Raw genomic sequence first — 17,284 nt, 5'->3', positions numbered from 1 at the left:
GCAAAACATTGCCTGTGCAACCCTGAATGCATGGTTTTGGGAGCAGCTGAAACAATGGGTGTGTATAATTGAGCGGAATGAAAAGCATAGTATAATATAAAATACAGCATCTTAGTGATATACAGTGCCATTATCCTTCAACCCTGTATTATGAGCTGTAGGTTTGACAACTCAAATTAGATGCATGCTTTTGTATCTAATGAGTTACATAGGTGGTGGCAAAGAAACCATTCCAGTTGAAGTTGTGTAAGGCAGCATGAATGGACACAAGTGAAACAGACTTATTGTTGACTGAAAGCATGAATGCATTTTATTCTCTTTGAAATGCATTATGTAATTAACTAAGATTGAACTGGTTTTATTAATGATTTGGTCATTCATCAACTACAGGCAATACATTAAACTTTTTAAAATAAAAAATCCATTGAATTCTGTTTCATTGTTACAAGACCTGAAGACTAATTTAGTTAAGGGTTAACACCGAAATCTGTATGGATTTGATGTTCCTAAGCAGCTTTGCATTTTGGCTATAATAGATTGCCTGTGGTTTTGAGCTTAGCATGCTGTTTTAAAATACCTGGCCTTGACAATTGTTGAATATTGGTCCTGCATTTTGTTTTTAATGGGGCCAAATTACTCTCCAGGGTTAAGGAGTTTAACTTGTTAGAACAGATGATTAGTGTGAGCCCTTTTCGAGCAGTTATGCATTTATTTGGTCTTGTCATCTCATGGCACTTGAGAGTGCCGACTAGCAAGTTAACTCTGACCAAGGCATTGCCGTTGAGAAAATATTGAGACACCATAGGCTCTACAAATTCCGCTATTAATAAAAGTACAAGGTCCAAAAGTATTCCTTTTATTCTCTTCAGTGTTCGTCCCTGCATTTGAATTTCTATTGCTTCCAGCAAGTGTAAATGAGTTATTTGAGGAGCTGAACTGTTTATATTAAATTAGTTGTTTAGTGTAACTACAAAGCACATTCTGGATTGTTTGGGGAGTGCTTTCTAATTGCAGAATCCATCAAACCATACAGGTTTTAGAGTCTCCGATCTACAGCCCAGAGAAAATGTCCTTTGCAATATTGTATCCACACTGGTCAAATACAACCACCTAACTATTCCAATTGCAATGCCAAGGCATACATCTTGATACTACTAAAATGTTATTGAAGGTTTCTGTCTTAGCACCCTTACAGGCATTGAGTTCCATGGTCTCGCTATCATCTGGGTGAAAAAAAATTCTCCCATCTCCTCTAAACCTCCTGATTTATCTCTTAAATCTATGCCTCCAGTCATTGATCCTTTCATCAGGGGAAACTTTCTTCCTTGCTGCCCTATCTCTGTCCCTCATACATCTCGAACTTGTCTCCTCTCCATCTTCTCTGCTCCGAGGGAAACCAACTCAAGATGAACAATATCACTTCTTCACTAAAACTCTCTCACCCAGGTAACATCCTGATGAATCTCCTTTACGTCCTCCACTACAGTCTCATTCCTCCTATAACATGGATTCTAGAACTACACACAATTCTCTACCTGTGGCCCAATCAACATTTTGTGCAGTTGTGCCATAACACCCATGCTGTCAAACCCAAAGCCATGACTAATAAAAGCACGTGTGCCATGTGCTGTATTAAGACCCTTAAGTCCAACTGTTCAGCTACCTTAAGGGACATGTAGACTCTGATCCTCGACTCTTTCCCACAGTCAGACTGTTGTTCATGTATTTCGCTACCTTGTTTGTGCTGCTCAAGTACGTCGCCTCACTTTTATCCATGTTGAAGTCCATTTAAAATTTATCAGCCCATCTGACAAGCCCGTCTAAATCTTCTTGTAGTCTAACCTCCTCCATTATTTACCACCCACCAATTTTTGTATCGTCTGCAAACCTACTGATCAAAGGTGAAATTTAAGTGCAGGCTGCTTGAGAACAGTCTGTACCAAGTCTATAATAAAAACCGTAGGAGCATGCTATTTCATTCAGTCAGTCAATCATTTGAGATATATGACGTATGTACCTGGTATTGCATTGGCACTGATATTTCTGAGGTGCTGTTTGATTTGTGTAACAGGCAGAATGCTGTCTTGGATTGAAAGCAATTGCAGTATTTTGCTTTCATATTTAATGCTTACTTGTATACAGGGAAATTTATATATCTCTTTGACAGATGGAAATGGAATGAATGTTTTACAAATATAATTATAATATGCTGATTTTATTTTAGAAAAATATGGTAAATATGAAGTTTTGAAAACTTAATTATTGGTTCCTTTTTGTTTTTGATAAAATTATCTTGCCATCTTGTGTTTTCGATTTTGGCTTTATTTAAAAATTGGAAGGTGTAAAGTTTTGTCACCTTCATAGTTAAAAGAAAATCAGCCTTATTTCATACTGATGCATGACTGACTTGCCCAGCCATTTCTGAAGGCAGTAAATTGTCAAATGACTGTGTACTTCATTTCAGGGGGTTAGCCCATTTGGCTGGACAACTAGTTTATGATGATGTAAACAATATAGATTCAAATCCCACGTCAGCTGAGGTACCTTGATGGACTCCCCTCTTTACCATGCCTTAAGCAGGAGAGAGGTTGACCCTCAAAACTAGTTAAACTACCACCAGTCAGAGCTCTCTACCAAGTCTTTCTGCCACCTCCCTGTTTCCTCGGTACTACCTGTCCCTCCATCTATCTTTGTGTCCTTTTGTAGGACTATGGCAACTTTACCTTCTATTTAAGAAGACTAGGTTCAAGACTAGATCTAACAACTTCTCAGTACATCAAGAGATAGTTAGTTAGTAAATGTTGGTTTTCACATGACATTCACATCCTGAAGTAATTGAGGGAAAGGAAGGTAAACAAACTGCGTGGATTAGCAGAATTGTAAAGGTCTGGAGTGCATGGTAAGCATTCATACAACTGTGTTGTAACCTAATAATCAGAATCATTGTTAATGCTTTGGTAAGTTCATTCCATTTATGATGCAGTTTCAATTGTGCTGCTGAGGACATGTAGAAAGTCAATGTAAACTGTATTTTGCTGTGAATCTGAGTAAGGAGTCGAGAGAGAATTTGATTAGTCACAACGATCTTGGGGGAAAAAAGCATGGAGAGGAAAACTATCTTGCACATTTATTGTTTCAAAGTGTACTCAAGAATGTGAGTGATTTTCACAGGTTTTGAGACTGGAGAAGTAGTAAATAGGGAACAAAGAAATGGCAGAGGAACTAAATAGGTGCTTTGCCTCTGTCTTCATGGTGGAAGACACCTTAGTAAACCAGAATTTTGAGAGTCAGGGCGGAGGTGAGTGTATTGGCCATCACTAAGGAGAGGTCTCTGGAAAGTTGAAAGGTCTGAATATAGATGATTGACCCAGGTGAGATGGATTGCATCCCAGAGTTCTGAAGGAAATCGCTGAGAAGATTTGTAGAGGTATTGGTGATCTTTCAAGAATCAAGAGTCAGGGAGCGTCCCAGCAGACTGGAAAATAGCTAATATAACAGAGGAGGGAGACAGAGGATGGGAAACTGTTGGCTGGTTAGCCTGACCTCTGTCGTTGGTAAGATTTTACTGTCCTTTATTAAGGATGGCATTGCAGAGTACTTGGAAGTACATGGTGAAATAGAATTGAGTCAGCATAACTTCATCAAGAGGGGTCATATCTGACAAATCTGCTAGGAATTCTTTGACTGGGTAATGAGAAATTTAGACTAAGTAGAGCCAGTGGATGTGTTATCTTTGGATTTCCTAGGCCTTTGATAAGTTGCTGCACAGGAGACTGGCCCTTAGCTTTATTGAGCAATGGTGTTAGGAGCAAGGTACCAGCATAAATAGGATTAACTGATTGGCAGAAGGCAGAGAGATGGGTTAAAGGTGTCTCTTTCAGGATGGCAGTGTGGTGTTCTGCAGGGTCATTGCGACCATAGATATTCACATTAATGTATAACCATCTGAACAAAGAAATTAAGGGTACTGTTGCTAAGTTTGATGTTGAAGCAGGGAGACTCTAGAAGGACTTGGACAGGCTAGAAGACTGGACAAAGATGGCAGATGGAATACAATGTGGGAGGTGTGAAGTAAAGCACTTTGGTAGGAAGAATAGAGATATCGACTATTTCCTCAGTGGGTAAAAGCTTCAGAAATCTGAAGCACAAAGGGACTTGAGTCCTAGTTCAGGATTCTCTGAAGGTTAACAAGCAGGTTTGTTGACTGTTAGGATGGCAAATGCAATGTTAGCATTCATTTTGAGGGTTGGAATATAAGAGCAGAGGTGTACTGATGGGGCTATAAGAGACTCTGGTCAGATTGCATTTGGAATATTGTGAGCAATCTTGGGCCCTGTATCTAAGGAAAGATGGGCTGGCCTTGGAAGGGTCCAAAGAAGGTTTACAAGAATGATCCCAGGGATGAAAAGCCTATATATGAGGAGTGTTGAGGACGGAGTTTGTACTTGATGGAGTTTAGAAGGATCTGATTGAAACTTGCAGAGTACTGAGAGGTCTGGATAGACGTGGAGAAAATGTTTCCACGAATAAAAGACAATGGCCCGAGGGCACAGCCTTTGATTTGAGGGATGCCCCTTTAGATCTGAGATGAGGAATTTCTTTAGCCAGTGTGTGGTGACTCTGTAGAACTCATTGCCACAGAGTGCCATGGAGATGTAGTTGATAGCAGTTGGGCTCGCTGTATCTGCTGCTGTTGTCCTTCTGCTTGGTAATAGTCATGGATTTGGAAGATGCTGTCTCAGAAGCCTTGATGCAGTTCTGCAGTGCATTTTGTAGATAGTACACACTGTTAACACTGAGCATCAGATTTGGAGGGACTGTATGTTTGTGCATACGTTGCCGATCGGATGGGGTGCTTTGTCCCGGATGGTGTCAACTCGCTTGTGTTATTGGAGTTGCAGTTATCTAGGCCAGACCAAAGTATGTTGTCACACTCCTGATTTGTGCCTTTTTAGAATAGAATAGAGTCCCCACCGTGTGGAAACAGGCCATTTTGCCCAACAAGTCCACACTGACCCTCCGAAGAGTAACTCTCACGCAGACCCATTCCCCTACCCTATTGTCCTACATTTATCCTTGACTAATGCACCTAATACTATGGGCAATTTACCATGGTGTGTTCACCTGATCTGCACATCTTTGGACTGTGGGAAGAAACCGGAGATAACCCACGCAGACACTGGGAGAATTTGTAAGCTCCACTCAGACAGTCACCTGAGGTTGGAATCAAGCCCGGGTCCCTGGCACCGTGAGGCAGCAATGCTAACCATTGAGTCACCATGCTGGCCTTGTAGATGGTGGATGGACTTTAGCAAGTCAGGAGATGTTGCCTGCTGCAAGATTCCTTGCTTCTGAAATGCTCCTGTAGCCACTTTCTTTGTATTACTACTCCAATCAAATGGTACTTGCATGAGTAGTCTATAGGCCATGTAAGGGCTATACTATGGGACAGAATAAGTTTGGAGATAATGAGGGCATGATAAAAATGCAGTACGTTGATCATGGGTGAATCTTTGTGTCAAGTGTAATTGTCAATTTTGCACACCGTAGCCACGAGAGAGAATTCATGCTGGATTTGGGACAGTTTCCTAGAACAACATATTGCGGACCAACCAGGGATCAGGCTATGTTTGATCTGGTGATGAGTCATGAGAATGGCATAATTGATTAAACTTGAGTAGAAGATCACCTAGGAAATAGTGACCACGACATGGTCGAATGCAGTATTCAGTTTGAGAAGGAGGATCTTAGGCCAGAATCAAATGTGCTAAGGGTAAATAAGGGTAATTACGAAGAAATGAGGGCAGAGCTTGTTGGAGTGGACTGGGAAATGAGTTTAACAGCAAGGATGGCTAAGGACAATTAGCAGATGTTAAGGAAAATAGTTCAAGGCTCGGTGAGAAATAAGGATTCGAGAAAGGGAATAAGCAAGTCATGGTTAACCAGGGAAGTTAAGGAGAGCATTAGATTGAAAGTGAACATGTACGACGTGGCAAAAACTAGTGCTAAGCCAGAGGATTGGGCAAGTGTTTTTTTTTAAATGACAGAAGAAATGAGGAGAAGCTGAACTTTGAGATAATTTTGCAAGTAATATCAAGACAGACAGTAAGAGCTTCTTTAAATATATAATGATGAAAAGAGAAGCCAAAGTGAACATGAACCTCTTGGAGAACAAGGCTGGGGAATAACGAGTCCAGAAAATGGAATCGGAGATGAATAAATACTTTGCATTAATTTTCATTGGAGAAGATACCAAAACCTTGCAACATTACAAAGTAATAAATGAGTAAAAGGAAGAGAGGAAATAAAAGTTCAAAGTTTGTGAGAAGATTTGTAGCTCGGGTGCTCGTTGTTGTGATTCTGTTCGCCGAGCTGGGAGTTTTTGTTGCAAACGTTTCGTCCCCTTTCTAGGTGACATCTTCAGTGCTTGGGAGCCTCCTGTGAAGCGCTTCTGTGCTGATTCCTCCGGCATTTATACTGGTTTGAATCTGCCGCTTCCGGTTGTCAGTTGCTGTCCGCTGCAGTGGCCGGTATATAGGGTCTAGGTCGATGTGACTGTTGATAGAATTTGTGGATGAGTGCCATGCCTCTAGGAATTCCCTGGCTGTTCTCTGTTTGGCCTGCCCTATAATAGTGGTGTTGTCCCAATCGAATTCGTGTTGTTTGTCGTCTGAGTGCAGAGCTACCAAAGACGGCACACTTAAACTACTGGACCTATGCCTCACAACACACTTCACATTCAACAACCAGATATATGAACAAATCAACGGAACACCCATGGGCTCACCGATCTCCGGACTCCTAGCAGAAGCAGTAATGCCAAGGTTAGAAAAAACAGTTCTAACGCAATTACAACCCAAACTCTGGGTCAGATATGTGGACGACACCTTTGTAATCATTAAAAACACAGAAATAGAGAACACACACCGGATCATCAATGCCACACTCACAGGAATTCGATGCACGAGAGAGGAAGAAAAGGGCAACCAGCTCCCATTCCTAGACATGATGGTACAAAGAATACCGAACGGAGAATTCACAACGAAGGTATACAGGAAAGCCACACACACAGACCAAGTCCTGAACTATGAAAGCAACCACCCCAACACACACAAACGAAGTTGCATCAGGACATTATTCAAAAGGGCCACAACACACTGCAGCACACCTGAACTACAAAAAGAGGAAGAAGAGCACCTATACAAGGTATTCACCAAGAACGGATACCCGTGCAATTTCATCAACAGATGCCTTAGGGAAAGACAACGAAATGAGGACATGCCACAACCCAAAGGACTGGCCACACTCCCATACATCAGGAGCATTTCTGAACTGACAGCCAGACTGCTGCGACCACTAGGACTCATAACAGCACACAAACCAACAGCCACCCTCCGACAACAACTCACCAGGACAAAGGACCCGATACCCACCCTCAACGTAGTGTACAAAATCCCATGCAAGGACTGCACAAAACACTACATAGGACAAACAGGAAGACAGCTAACAACCTGCATCCATGAACACCAACTAGTCACGAAATGACACGACCAGCTATCCCTAGTAGCCATACACTCAGATGACAAACAACACGGATTCGATTGGGACAACACCACTATTATAGGGCAGGCCAAACAGAGAACAGCCAGGGAATTCCTAGAGGCATGGCACTCATCCACAAATTCTATCAACAGACACATCGACCTAGACCCTATATACCGGCCACTGCAGCGGACAGCAACTGACAACCAGAAGCGGCAGATTCAAACCAGTATAAATGTCGGAGGAATCAGCACAGAAGCGCTTCACAGGAGGCTCCCAAGCACTGAGGATGTCACCTAGAAAGGGGAAGAAACGTTTGCAACAAAAACTCCCAGCTCGGCGAACAGAATCACAACAGGAAATAAAAGTAATAACTATCATGAGTCTTATGAATGTGGCCGAAGACTGATAAGTTTTCTGGATCTGAAGGGATGCATCCAACGATGTTAAAAGGAGTAGCTACAGAGAAGATTGATGCCCTGGTAGTAACCTTCCAAGGATCTTTTGGATTTTGGGAAAGTCCCAGAAGATTGGGAAAATTGTTAATGCAGCACCTTTTCATGAAAAGGGAAGGAGACCAAAAAGAACTGGTAACTATAAATCTATCGGCTTCACATCAGTTTTTGGAAATTTTTAAGCGTTCAGTTGTAATGTCAAATTGACATTCCTGCCTATCGACACTCTCAAATATAAAAGTTCTACCTCTGCCTTGAAGATATTCAGTTTCAACAATTGTCAGCCCACTGAGAAAATTGTTTCCTTCATCCATATGTTAAGTTGTTTTCTTGAACTGTGATTCCTTGTTCTAGATTGTACTGCAGGATGAAATGCTCTTGGCAGAAAACCTGTCCAGATTCCTCAACATCTTGTATGTTATGAGTTGAGGTCAAATTAAATGAAACTATTCATTTTTGATTGTGGGGAGCTTTTATTGGTTTATCTAAACTAATTTGTATATCAGTATTCACATGGTTATTTAATTTTTTTCTTTTTAAAACTGCTAATTTACAGTCAAACTGCAACCTAATTGGTTTTATTTTTCTGTCTTAATGATGAAAACACCACACTAGCCATGCAAAGAGTCTCTCACTCAGACCCTTTCCCTGAATCAATTATTTACATTTCCCCCAATACACCTAACTACACCTAACTACACATCCCTGAAGACTGTGGGCAATTTAACATAGTTGTTTCACGTAACCTGCACAACTTCAGACTGTGAGGAGGAAACTGGAGTACCCAGAGGAAACTCTAACAGGCAGAGGGCGAATGTGAAAACTGCACACAGTTGCCTGAGGCTGGAATTGAATCTGGGTCCATGGCGCTGAGAGGCAACAATGCTAACCACTGAGCCACTGTGGTTAGTTGGGCCAAAGTGGCTGTTTCCACACTGAAGGGACTCTGTGAATTCTACAAAAACATGAAAAAATAAGTGAGGTTATACAAGACAATTTTTATTTGATCATTTTTGGTTTGGATCTGTGAACGGGGAATTGTAAACTGAAGATGACCTTTGGACTTTGGGAAGCAATTTGTAGTAGAAGAAAACTAAGCGGCCAACTGAGCTTTTGTTTGTGAGATTAGCTGCAGGCTGATTCTTGGTTAAAAAGGCAGTACCCTGAGAAAAGCATTTTGTTTAAACAGCAGAGGTTGGCTATTAATGAGGTCAGAACCTGGGAATTGGTTTTTAGCAAGTCTGGGAGAGACCCCGTATTCAAGCAGATTACAGATGTTGAATGCTAATTGAGGTCCCTGGAAAAATGGTCAGTCTGTCAGTGAGAGACCAGGGTTGGAATTGGTTTGAATGGTTTTGGCTGCTGATGACGCAATATAGAAATTTTTGAAAGTTCCGTCCGTGCCTAACCTCCCTCAACAGCTTTTGGAAGACCAGAATAAAAAGCTGAGTTGGAAATATTGCTATTTTTTACCTGAGTGAACTGAAAAGGTGACCCTGATCGGTATCTTCGGAAAAGTAATCAAGGAGTCTTGTGGAGCAATGCACTGTGAAAAGCATTTTAAGTAATCTGACTAGTTTTGTTTGTTACTTACATTTATCTCTTTACTGTGTGTTTCTCAGTCTGTCTGTCTTGTGTGAATGGGGACTGTAAACAAACGCTTTGGGTTTAAAGCATAGACATTAATGAGATTCATGTTTAATTTTTCCTTTGCTAAAGTTATCGTATATTTAATACATTTTAAGTTTCATGTTTTATGATACAAAACTGATGTTGAGAAGTAATTATTTGCAATGTCTAGTTATTCAAAAGTCTGGTTTAGAAACATTAGAGTGTTGTTAAAGCTATTTGAAGATTGTGATTTTACTGTCACAAATGCAGAGGAAGAAATGCTAGTTGTTGGGCAAAGAGAAAGAGCACTCTACTATAATTTACATTTATATGTTACCTGTAAAGTAGCGAAACACTTGAAGTCATTTCACTGGCGCTTTATTTCAGAAAATTGACTTTTTAGTGAGGACCTATTAAAACAGATATTGGTCTAAAATCTTGGTCATCAGGAAGTCTTAGGTGGAGGAAAAGGTGGAAATACAAGAGGGAATTGCTGAACTGAACTCCTGGACAGATGAAAGTGTGGCTGTCGGGAGGGGAGAAGGAAAATGGGGGATGTTAAGCAGTGAAAGTTGGATGAACGTTCGTTTGAACAAAGTTATTGAGATAGAAGTGAGTCCGTGGAACAATTTAAGCATGACCATTCCAAATTTGAGGTGCCGTGGGAGGTTTTATATTCTGCAATGTGAACATAGCTGGCAAGATCAGAATTTGTGCATTCCTAAGTACCCTTGAAAAGGATGGTGAGCTGCTTCCTTGAATCAGATCATTGATTATAGGCATGGCAAGTGAACAGGACTTCATGAGAGTCGAGATGCAGGCAGTAGGGTTTTGAATGAACAGATTATGGGTGTTAGAAGAGCCTTCAGGGATGAGAAATTAGGGCAGTTGTGTGAGTAGTCCGTAATGTTCCATCAATGAATTAGCTAATCTAACAATCAAAAGCCTAGCAATTGCTTTGTGAAATGGAATACATGTCACTTTGAAATTAACCATGTTCAAACTTTGCACAAAGCATGCTTATTTTTGAGTGTATTAATGATTGAATGCTGTATGCCAAGTTGCTCAGCACCCTGCGAAGTAAAACCAATCTCAAGTTATCATTACTACTCAGGAAATCAACAGGTGTCATGCTTTTTTTTGTCACAGATCAGTGACAAATATTCTTTTGAACATGTTGTCATCATTATGTTCACTGAACTAAACTTAATTTTGACTTGAAATAAATGTTAAGAATAACCAAGGAAATGCTGAAAATGCATACTGTCATGCTGCAAGAAGCTTGATTTATGACAAATATTAATTTTACATTTCATAATAGTTTCTTTGACTATCAATGCAGCGTGAAAATTAGAATGTTTAAAGGTTTGCAGTTGCATGACTCACTAACAGTCTGGTTGTTCTTTCAGGTACATCTTAAACAGAAGTGGATATAAAATATTCTGTGACACCACTTCTCTGGTGCTTAATTGATATTTCAAAAACCGATTAGGTGTGGGCATTATCACATTCTAAAGTCGCAGAGTCATTCAACACAGAAACAGACCCATTGGCCAACCAATTCATGCTGATGATAATCCCAAACTAAACGAGTCTCACCGACTTGCACTTGGCCCATATCTCCTCCTCCCCCTAACATTTCTTATTCATTCTGTGCTGTACGTGTCTATGACTCTATGACTCATCCAAATGTGATTCAGACATTGTAACTGTATCTGGATCCATTGCTTCCTCAGGAAGTTAATTCCACATACGAATACTCTGCTTTATGAAAAATACTTTGGAAACTTCCTGTGTTCAAATTGGCTGCTGTGATACTTGCCTCATTCCTGATGAAGGGCTCTGGCCCGAAACGTCGAATTTCCTGTTCCTTGGATGCTGCCTGACCTGCTGTGCTTTAACCAGCAACACATTTTCAGCTACTTGCATTATAGCAGTGCTTGCATTTCAACTAGGATTTGATTGAAGTGATTCAAGATATTAGAGTCATAGAGATGTACAGCATGGAAACAGACCCTTTGGTCCAACCTACCCAATACGACCAGACTAACCCAATCTAGTCCACTTGCCAGCACACAGCCCATATCCCTCCAAACCCTTCCTATTCATATACCCATCCAAATGCCTCTTAAATGTTGCAATTGTACCAGCCTCCACCACATCCTCTGGCAGCTCATTCCATACACGTACCACCCTCTGTGAAAAAGTTGCCCCTTAGGTCACTTTTATATCTTTCCCCTCTCACCCTAAATCTATGCCCTCTAGTTCTGGACTCCCCATCTCCAGGGAAAAGACTTTGCATTTTTTTATCCTATCCATGCCCCTCATAATTTTGTAAACCTCTATAAGGTCACCCCTCAGCCTCCAACGCTCCAGGGAAAACAGCCCCAGCCTGATCGGCCTCTCCCTGGAGCTCAGGTCCTCCAAACCTGGCAACATCCTTGTAAATCTTTTCTGAACCCTTTCAAGTTTCACAACATCTTTCTGACAGGAAAGAGACTAGAATTGCATGCAATATTCCAACAGTGGCCTAACCAATGTCCTGTACAGCCGCAACCTGACCTCCCAACTCCCTGTACTCAATACTCTAATCCATAAAAGAAAGCATACCAACGCCGCCTTCATTATGCTATCTACCTGCGACTCCACTTTCAAGGAGCTATGAACCTTCACTCCAAGGTCTTTTTGTTCAGCAACACTCCCTAGGACCTTACCATTAAGTGTATAAGTCCTGCTAAGATTTGCTTTTTCAAAACGCAGCACCTTGCATTTATCCATCTGCCTCTTCTCAGCCCATTGGCCCATCTGGTCCAGATCCTGTTGTAATCTGAGGTAACCCTCTTCGCTGTCCACTGCTAATTTTGGGGTCATCTGCAAACTTACTAACTGTACCTCTTTATGCTCGCATCCAAATCATTTATGTAAATGACAAAAAGTAGAGTGCCCAACACTGATCCTTGTGGCACTCCACTGTTCACAGGTCTCCAGTCTCAAAAAAACCCTCCACCACCACCCTCTGTCTCTACCTTTTAAGCCAGTTCTGTATCCAAATGGCTAGTTCTCCCTGTATCCCATGAGATCTAACCTTGCTAATCAGTCTCCCATGGGGAACCTTGTTGAATGCCTTTTCTGAAGTCCAAGTAAATCACATCTACTGCTCTGCCCTCATCAACCTTCTTTTGTTACTTCTTCAAAAAACTCAATCAAGTTTGTGAGACATGATTTCCCACGCACAAAGCCATGTTGACTATCCTGAATCAGTCTTGCCTTTCCAAATACATGTACATCCTGTCCCTCAGGATTCCCTCCAACAACTTGCCCACCACCGAGGTCAGGCTCACCAGTCTATAGTTCCCTGGCTTGTCGTTACCACCCTCCTTAAACAGTGACACTACGTTTGCCAACCTCCAGTCTTCCGACATCTCACTTGTGAGTATAGATGATACAAATATCTCAGCAAGAGGCCCAGCAATCACTTCTCTAGCTACTCAAAGTTCTAGAATACACCTGATTAGGTCCTGGGGATTTATCCACCTTTACCCGTGTCAAGATATCCAGCACTTCCTCCTCTGTAATCTGGACACTTTGCAAGATCTCACCATCTACTTCCCTACAGTCTATATCTTCCATCTCCTTTTCTACAGTAAATACTGATGCAAAATATTCATTTAGTATCTCCCCCATTTTCTGTGTCTCCACACAAAGGCCGCCTTGCTGATCTTTGAGAGGCCCTATTTTCTCCCTAGTTACCCTTTTGTCCTTAATATATTTGTAAAAACCCTTTGGATTCCCCTTAATTCTATTTGCCAAAGCTATCTCATGTCCCTTTTTTTGCCCTCCTGATTTTCCTCTTAAGTATACTCTTACTTTCTTTATATTCTTCTAAGAATTCACTCAATCTATCCTGTCTATACCTGACACATGCTTCCTTCTTTTTCTTAACCGAACCCTCAATTTCTTTAGTCATCCAGCATTCCCTATACCTACCAGCCTTCCCTTTCACCCTGAACGGAATATACTTTCTCTGGATTCTTGTTATCTCATTTCCGAAGGCTTCCCATTTTCCAGCCGTCCCTTTACCAGCGAACAACTGCCTCCAATCAGCTTTCGAAAGTTTTTTTTTAGATTAGATTAGACTTAGTGTGGAAACAGGCCCTTCGGCCCAACAAGTCCACACCGACCCGCCGAAGCGCAACCCACCCATACCCCTACATTTTACCCCTACCTAACACTATGGGCAATTTAGCATGGCCAATTCACCTAACCTGCACATTTTTGGACTGTGGGAGGAAACCGGAGCACCCGGAGGAAACCCACGCAGACACAGGGAGAACGTGCAAACTCCACACAGTCGCCTGAGTCGGGAATTGAACCCAGGTCTCAGGCGCTGTGAGGCAGCAGTGCTAACCACTGTGCCACCGTGCCGCCTGCCTAATACCATAAAATTGGCCTTTCTCCAATTTTAGAACTTCAACTTTTAGATCTGGTCTATCCTTTTCCATCACTATTTTAAATCTAATAGAATTATGGTCACTGGCCCCAAAGTGCTCCCCCAATGACACTGCAGTCACCTGCCCTGCCTTATTTCCCAAGAGTAGGTCAAGTTTTGCACCTTCTCTAGTAGGTACAATCAGAAAATTGTCTTGTACACACTTCTGAAATTCCTCTCCATCTAAACCTTTAACACTATGGCAGTCCCAGTCGATGTTTGGAAAGTTAAAATCCCCTACCCATAACTACCCTATTATTCTTACAGATAGCTGAGATCTCCTTACATGTTTGTTTCTCAATTTCCTTCCGACTCTTTTGGGGGTCTATAAATACAATCCCAATAAGGTGATCATCCGTGTCTTATTTCTCAGTTCCACCCAAATAACTTCCCTGGATGTACTTCCAGGAATATCCTCCCTCAGCACAGCTGTAATGCTATCCCTTATCAAAAATGCCGCTCCCTCTCCTTTCTTGCCTCCCTTTCTATCCTTCCTGTAGCATTTGTATCCTGAAACATTAAGCTGCCAGTCCTGCCCATCCCAGTCCCATGTTCCTAACTATGCCCTGAGTTCATTTGCCTTCCCTGTTAGGCCCCTTGCATTGAAATAAATGCAGTTCAATTTATTAGTCCTACCTTGTGTCTGCCTGCCCTGACTGTTTGACTCACTTCTGTTCTTAGCTGTACCTGTCTCAGATCGATCTCTTTCCTCACTATCTCCCTGGGTCCCACCCCTCCACCTTACTAGTTTAAATCCTCCCAAGCAGTTCTAGCAAATTTCCCTGCCAGTATGTTAGTCCCCTTCCAATTTAGGTGCAATCCGTCCTTCTTGTTCAGGTCACTTCTACCCCAAAAGAGATTCCAATGATCCAAAAATGTGAATCCTTCTCCCAGCTCCTCAGCCATGCATTCATCTGCTCTATCCTCCTATTCCTGCCCTCACTAGCTCGTAGCACTGGGAGTAATCCAGATATTACTACCCTTGAGTACCTCCTTTTTAAATTTCTACCTAACTCTCTGTAGTCTCCCTTCAGAGTCTCAACCTTTTCCCTTCCAATGTGGACAATGATCTCCTGCTGGCTCCTCTCCCCCATGAGAACATTCTGCACCCTCTCTGAGACATCCTTGATCCTGGCACCAGGGAAACAACACACCATTCTGCTTTTTCTCTGCTGGCCGCAGAAACGTCTGTCTGTACCTCGGACTACAGAATCCCCGAACACAATTGATCTCTTGGAAGCCAACCTACCCCTCGTTGCATTCGAGCCAGTCGCAACACCAGAAACTTGGCTGTTCGTGCTACGTTCCCCTGAGAATTCATCACCCCCTACATTTTCCAGAACAGCATACCTGTTTGAAATAGGTGTATCCACAAAAGACTCCTGCCCTAGCTGCCGACCTCTCTCACCCTTCCTGGAGTTAACCCATCTATGTTACTGTGTCTGAGACTTTCCCCTTCCTATGACTGCCATCTATCACATACTGTTGCTGTTACAAATTCCTCATCGCTTCTATCTGTCTCTCCAACTGATTCACTCGATCTGGTAAGATCCAACAGCATTTATGGCAGATATAATCTGCAGTAACCCTTAAACTCTTTCAACTCCCACATCTGACAAGAAGTACATATCACTGCAAAGGGCATTTTTGCTCCTTCACAATCTACAGACCCAGAAAATAACACCGTCTTATTTCTCTACAAACACTGCCCCAGGTTAAATTAATAGCTATGTCTTATATTTTAAGTTTAATCAAGAGACTTGTCTCCAAAAACATAATCAAGAAAGAATCCACTATACTCACTACTGCAGCCTTTCTCTTGGACAGACTTAAAACAACAATTAACTTATCTGATTCTGTGCTGTGAACTTCACCTAACAGTTCCTCCAAGATTAGTTGTGAATTTCACTGTTTGTTAATTTTCCCAGATGCATTCCGATGTCCAGCGATACACCAATTCAAACAGCAAAGGTGTGCAGTCTCTTCCGCTCTTTCTCGCTCTTTCTCGCTCTGCACTTTCCTCACCATGAGCTTCCTTTGTCTGCTCTTCTCCCTTTTAAACGGCTGTTGTTTTGATTTTTTTGTTTTCCAAAGTTCTAAAACAATGCAACAACATATAAAACAGTAATTGCTGCTCCTGGAATTTGAGGAAATCACCTCCAACACCTAAAATACCTCAAAGGAGCAGCTCTTGCAGCTAGAAATTTTTCCCGTCCTCTATCTTGGATTACCCAGAATCCTTTCTGAGAAGTTTTTAAAGTAATCATAGAATTCTGCATCATAAGGTACAATATGGTGAACCATGACACCTTTGTTCAGATTAAAGTATGTTCAACAGTTGGATGGTGTTATAGTTGAAGCCATGAGGTTTTGGGAATTAGGATCTATATTGTAAATCAGTTAATTGTGAATTTTCTTTGAAATTTTAGAGATCAGACCCACAACTTCTTGCCCAGTTCTACTATGCAGATGAAGAGCTAAATCAGGTTGCAGCTGAATTGGATAACTTAGATGGACGTAAAGACCCACAAAGATGTACACTGCTGGTCAACCAGTTTCGTTCCTGCCAGGTAACTGTGGCAATTGCACCAGCATTTGCATTAAAGTATGTTGCTAATGGGATTATCCATGTTTAGTCATAATCCTATAAGTTGAAATGCAACTTGAAAACAGCAGTCCATCATGACCTGAAAACCCATCGGGTTACTTGGGTGCTGAATCAAATCCTGGCACACCCAGCAGCATTGTGGGAATTTCTTCATATATCCGTCAGGCATCTCACTATCTTCTCGAGGACAAAAATTGATGGCATCAAATGCTAGCCTTTAATGTGATGCCTTCAAATGTAATGCTTTTTCTAAAGAGTTCTCAAACAGTCCAGTTTTAACAGTTTAGTGGCTTGAAATTGTACAAACTAAAACATTACAGCAACTATTTGTGGAAATATCATGAAAACTAACTGTGTTCACTTGATAGCCCCAGATTCCTAAATGTTAAATGTATAATTTGATAAATATAAATAGTTCGGTTCATTATACTTGGCATTGTACAAGTTCTGTCTTAGAATCGGAGTTCAACAATTTCCCCCACATCCGTTGTAGATTAGGTACAACCTATTAGATTCCAAATATTCCACTTTCTCTGATAGTGGCGTGGTGGCCCAGTAGTTAACACTGCTACCTCACAG

At 41.5% G+C, this 17,284-nt stretch overlaps 1 protein-coding gene across 1 annotated transcript in view; it reads left to right on the top strand.

Annotated features, from left to right (window-relative positions):
* The window catches only part of zfyve28 (zinc finger, FYVE domain containing 28), a 220,930-nt gene that overhangs the window by 71,901 nt on the left and 131,745 nt on the right, over nucleotides 1-17,284 (top strand). Inside the window, exon 2 of the mRNA XM_060842758.1 lies at nucleotides 16,527-16,667. Coding sequence (XP_060698741.1) covers nucleotides 16,527-16,667 — 141 coding nt within the window. The remainder of the gene's footprint in view (nucleotides 1-16,526; nucleotides 16,668-17,284) is intronic.

The sequence above is a fragment of the Hemiscyllium ocellatum genome, chromosome 2, assembly GCF_020745735.1.
Source record: "Hemiscyllium ocellatum isolate sHemOce1 chromosome 2, sHemOce1.pat.X.cur, whole genome shotgun sequence".
Lineage (NCBI taxonomy): Eukaryota > Metazoa > Chordata > Chondrichthyes > Orectolobiformes > Hemiscylliidae > Hemiscyllium > Hemiscyllium ocellatum.
Note: the sequence above shows the minus strand (reverse complement) of the source record. Positions and strands in the feature narration are given on the sequence as shown.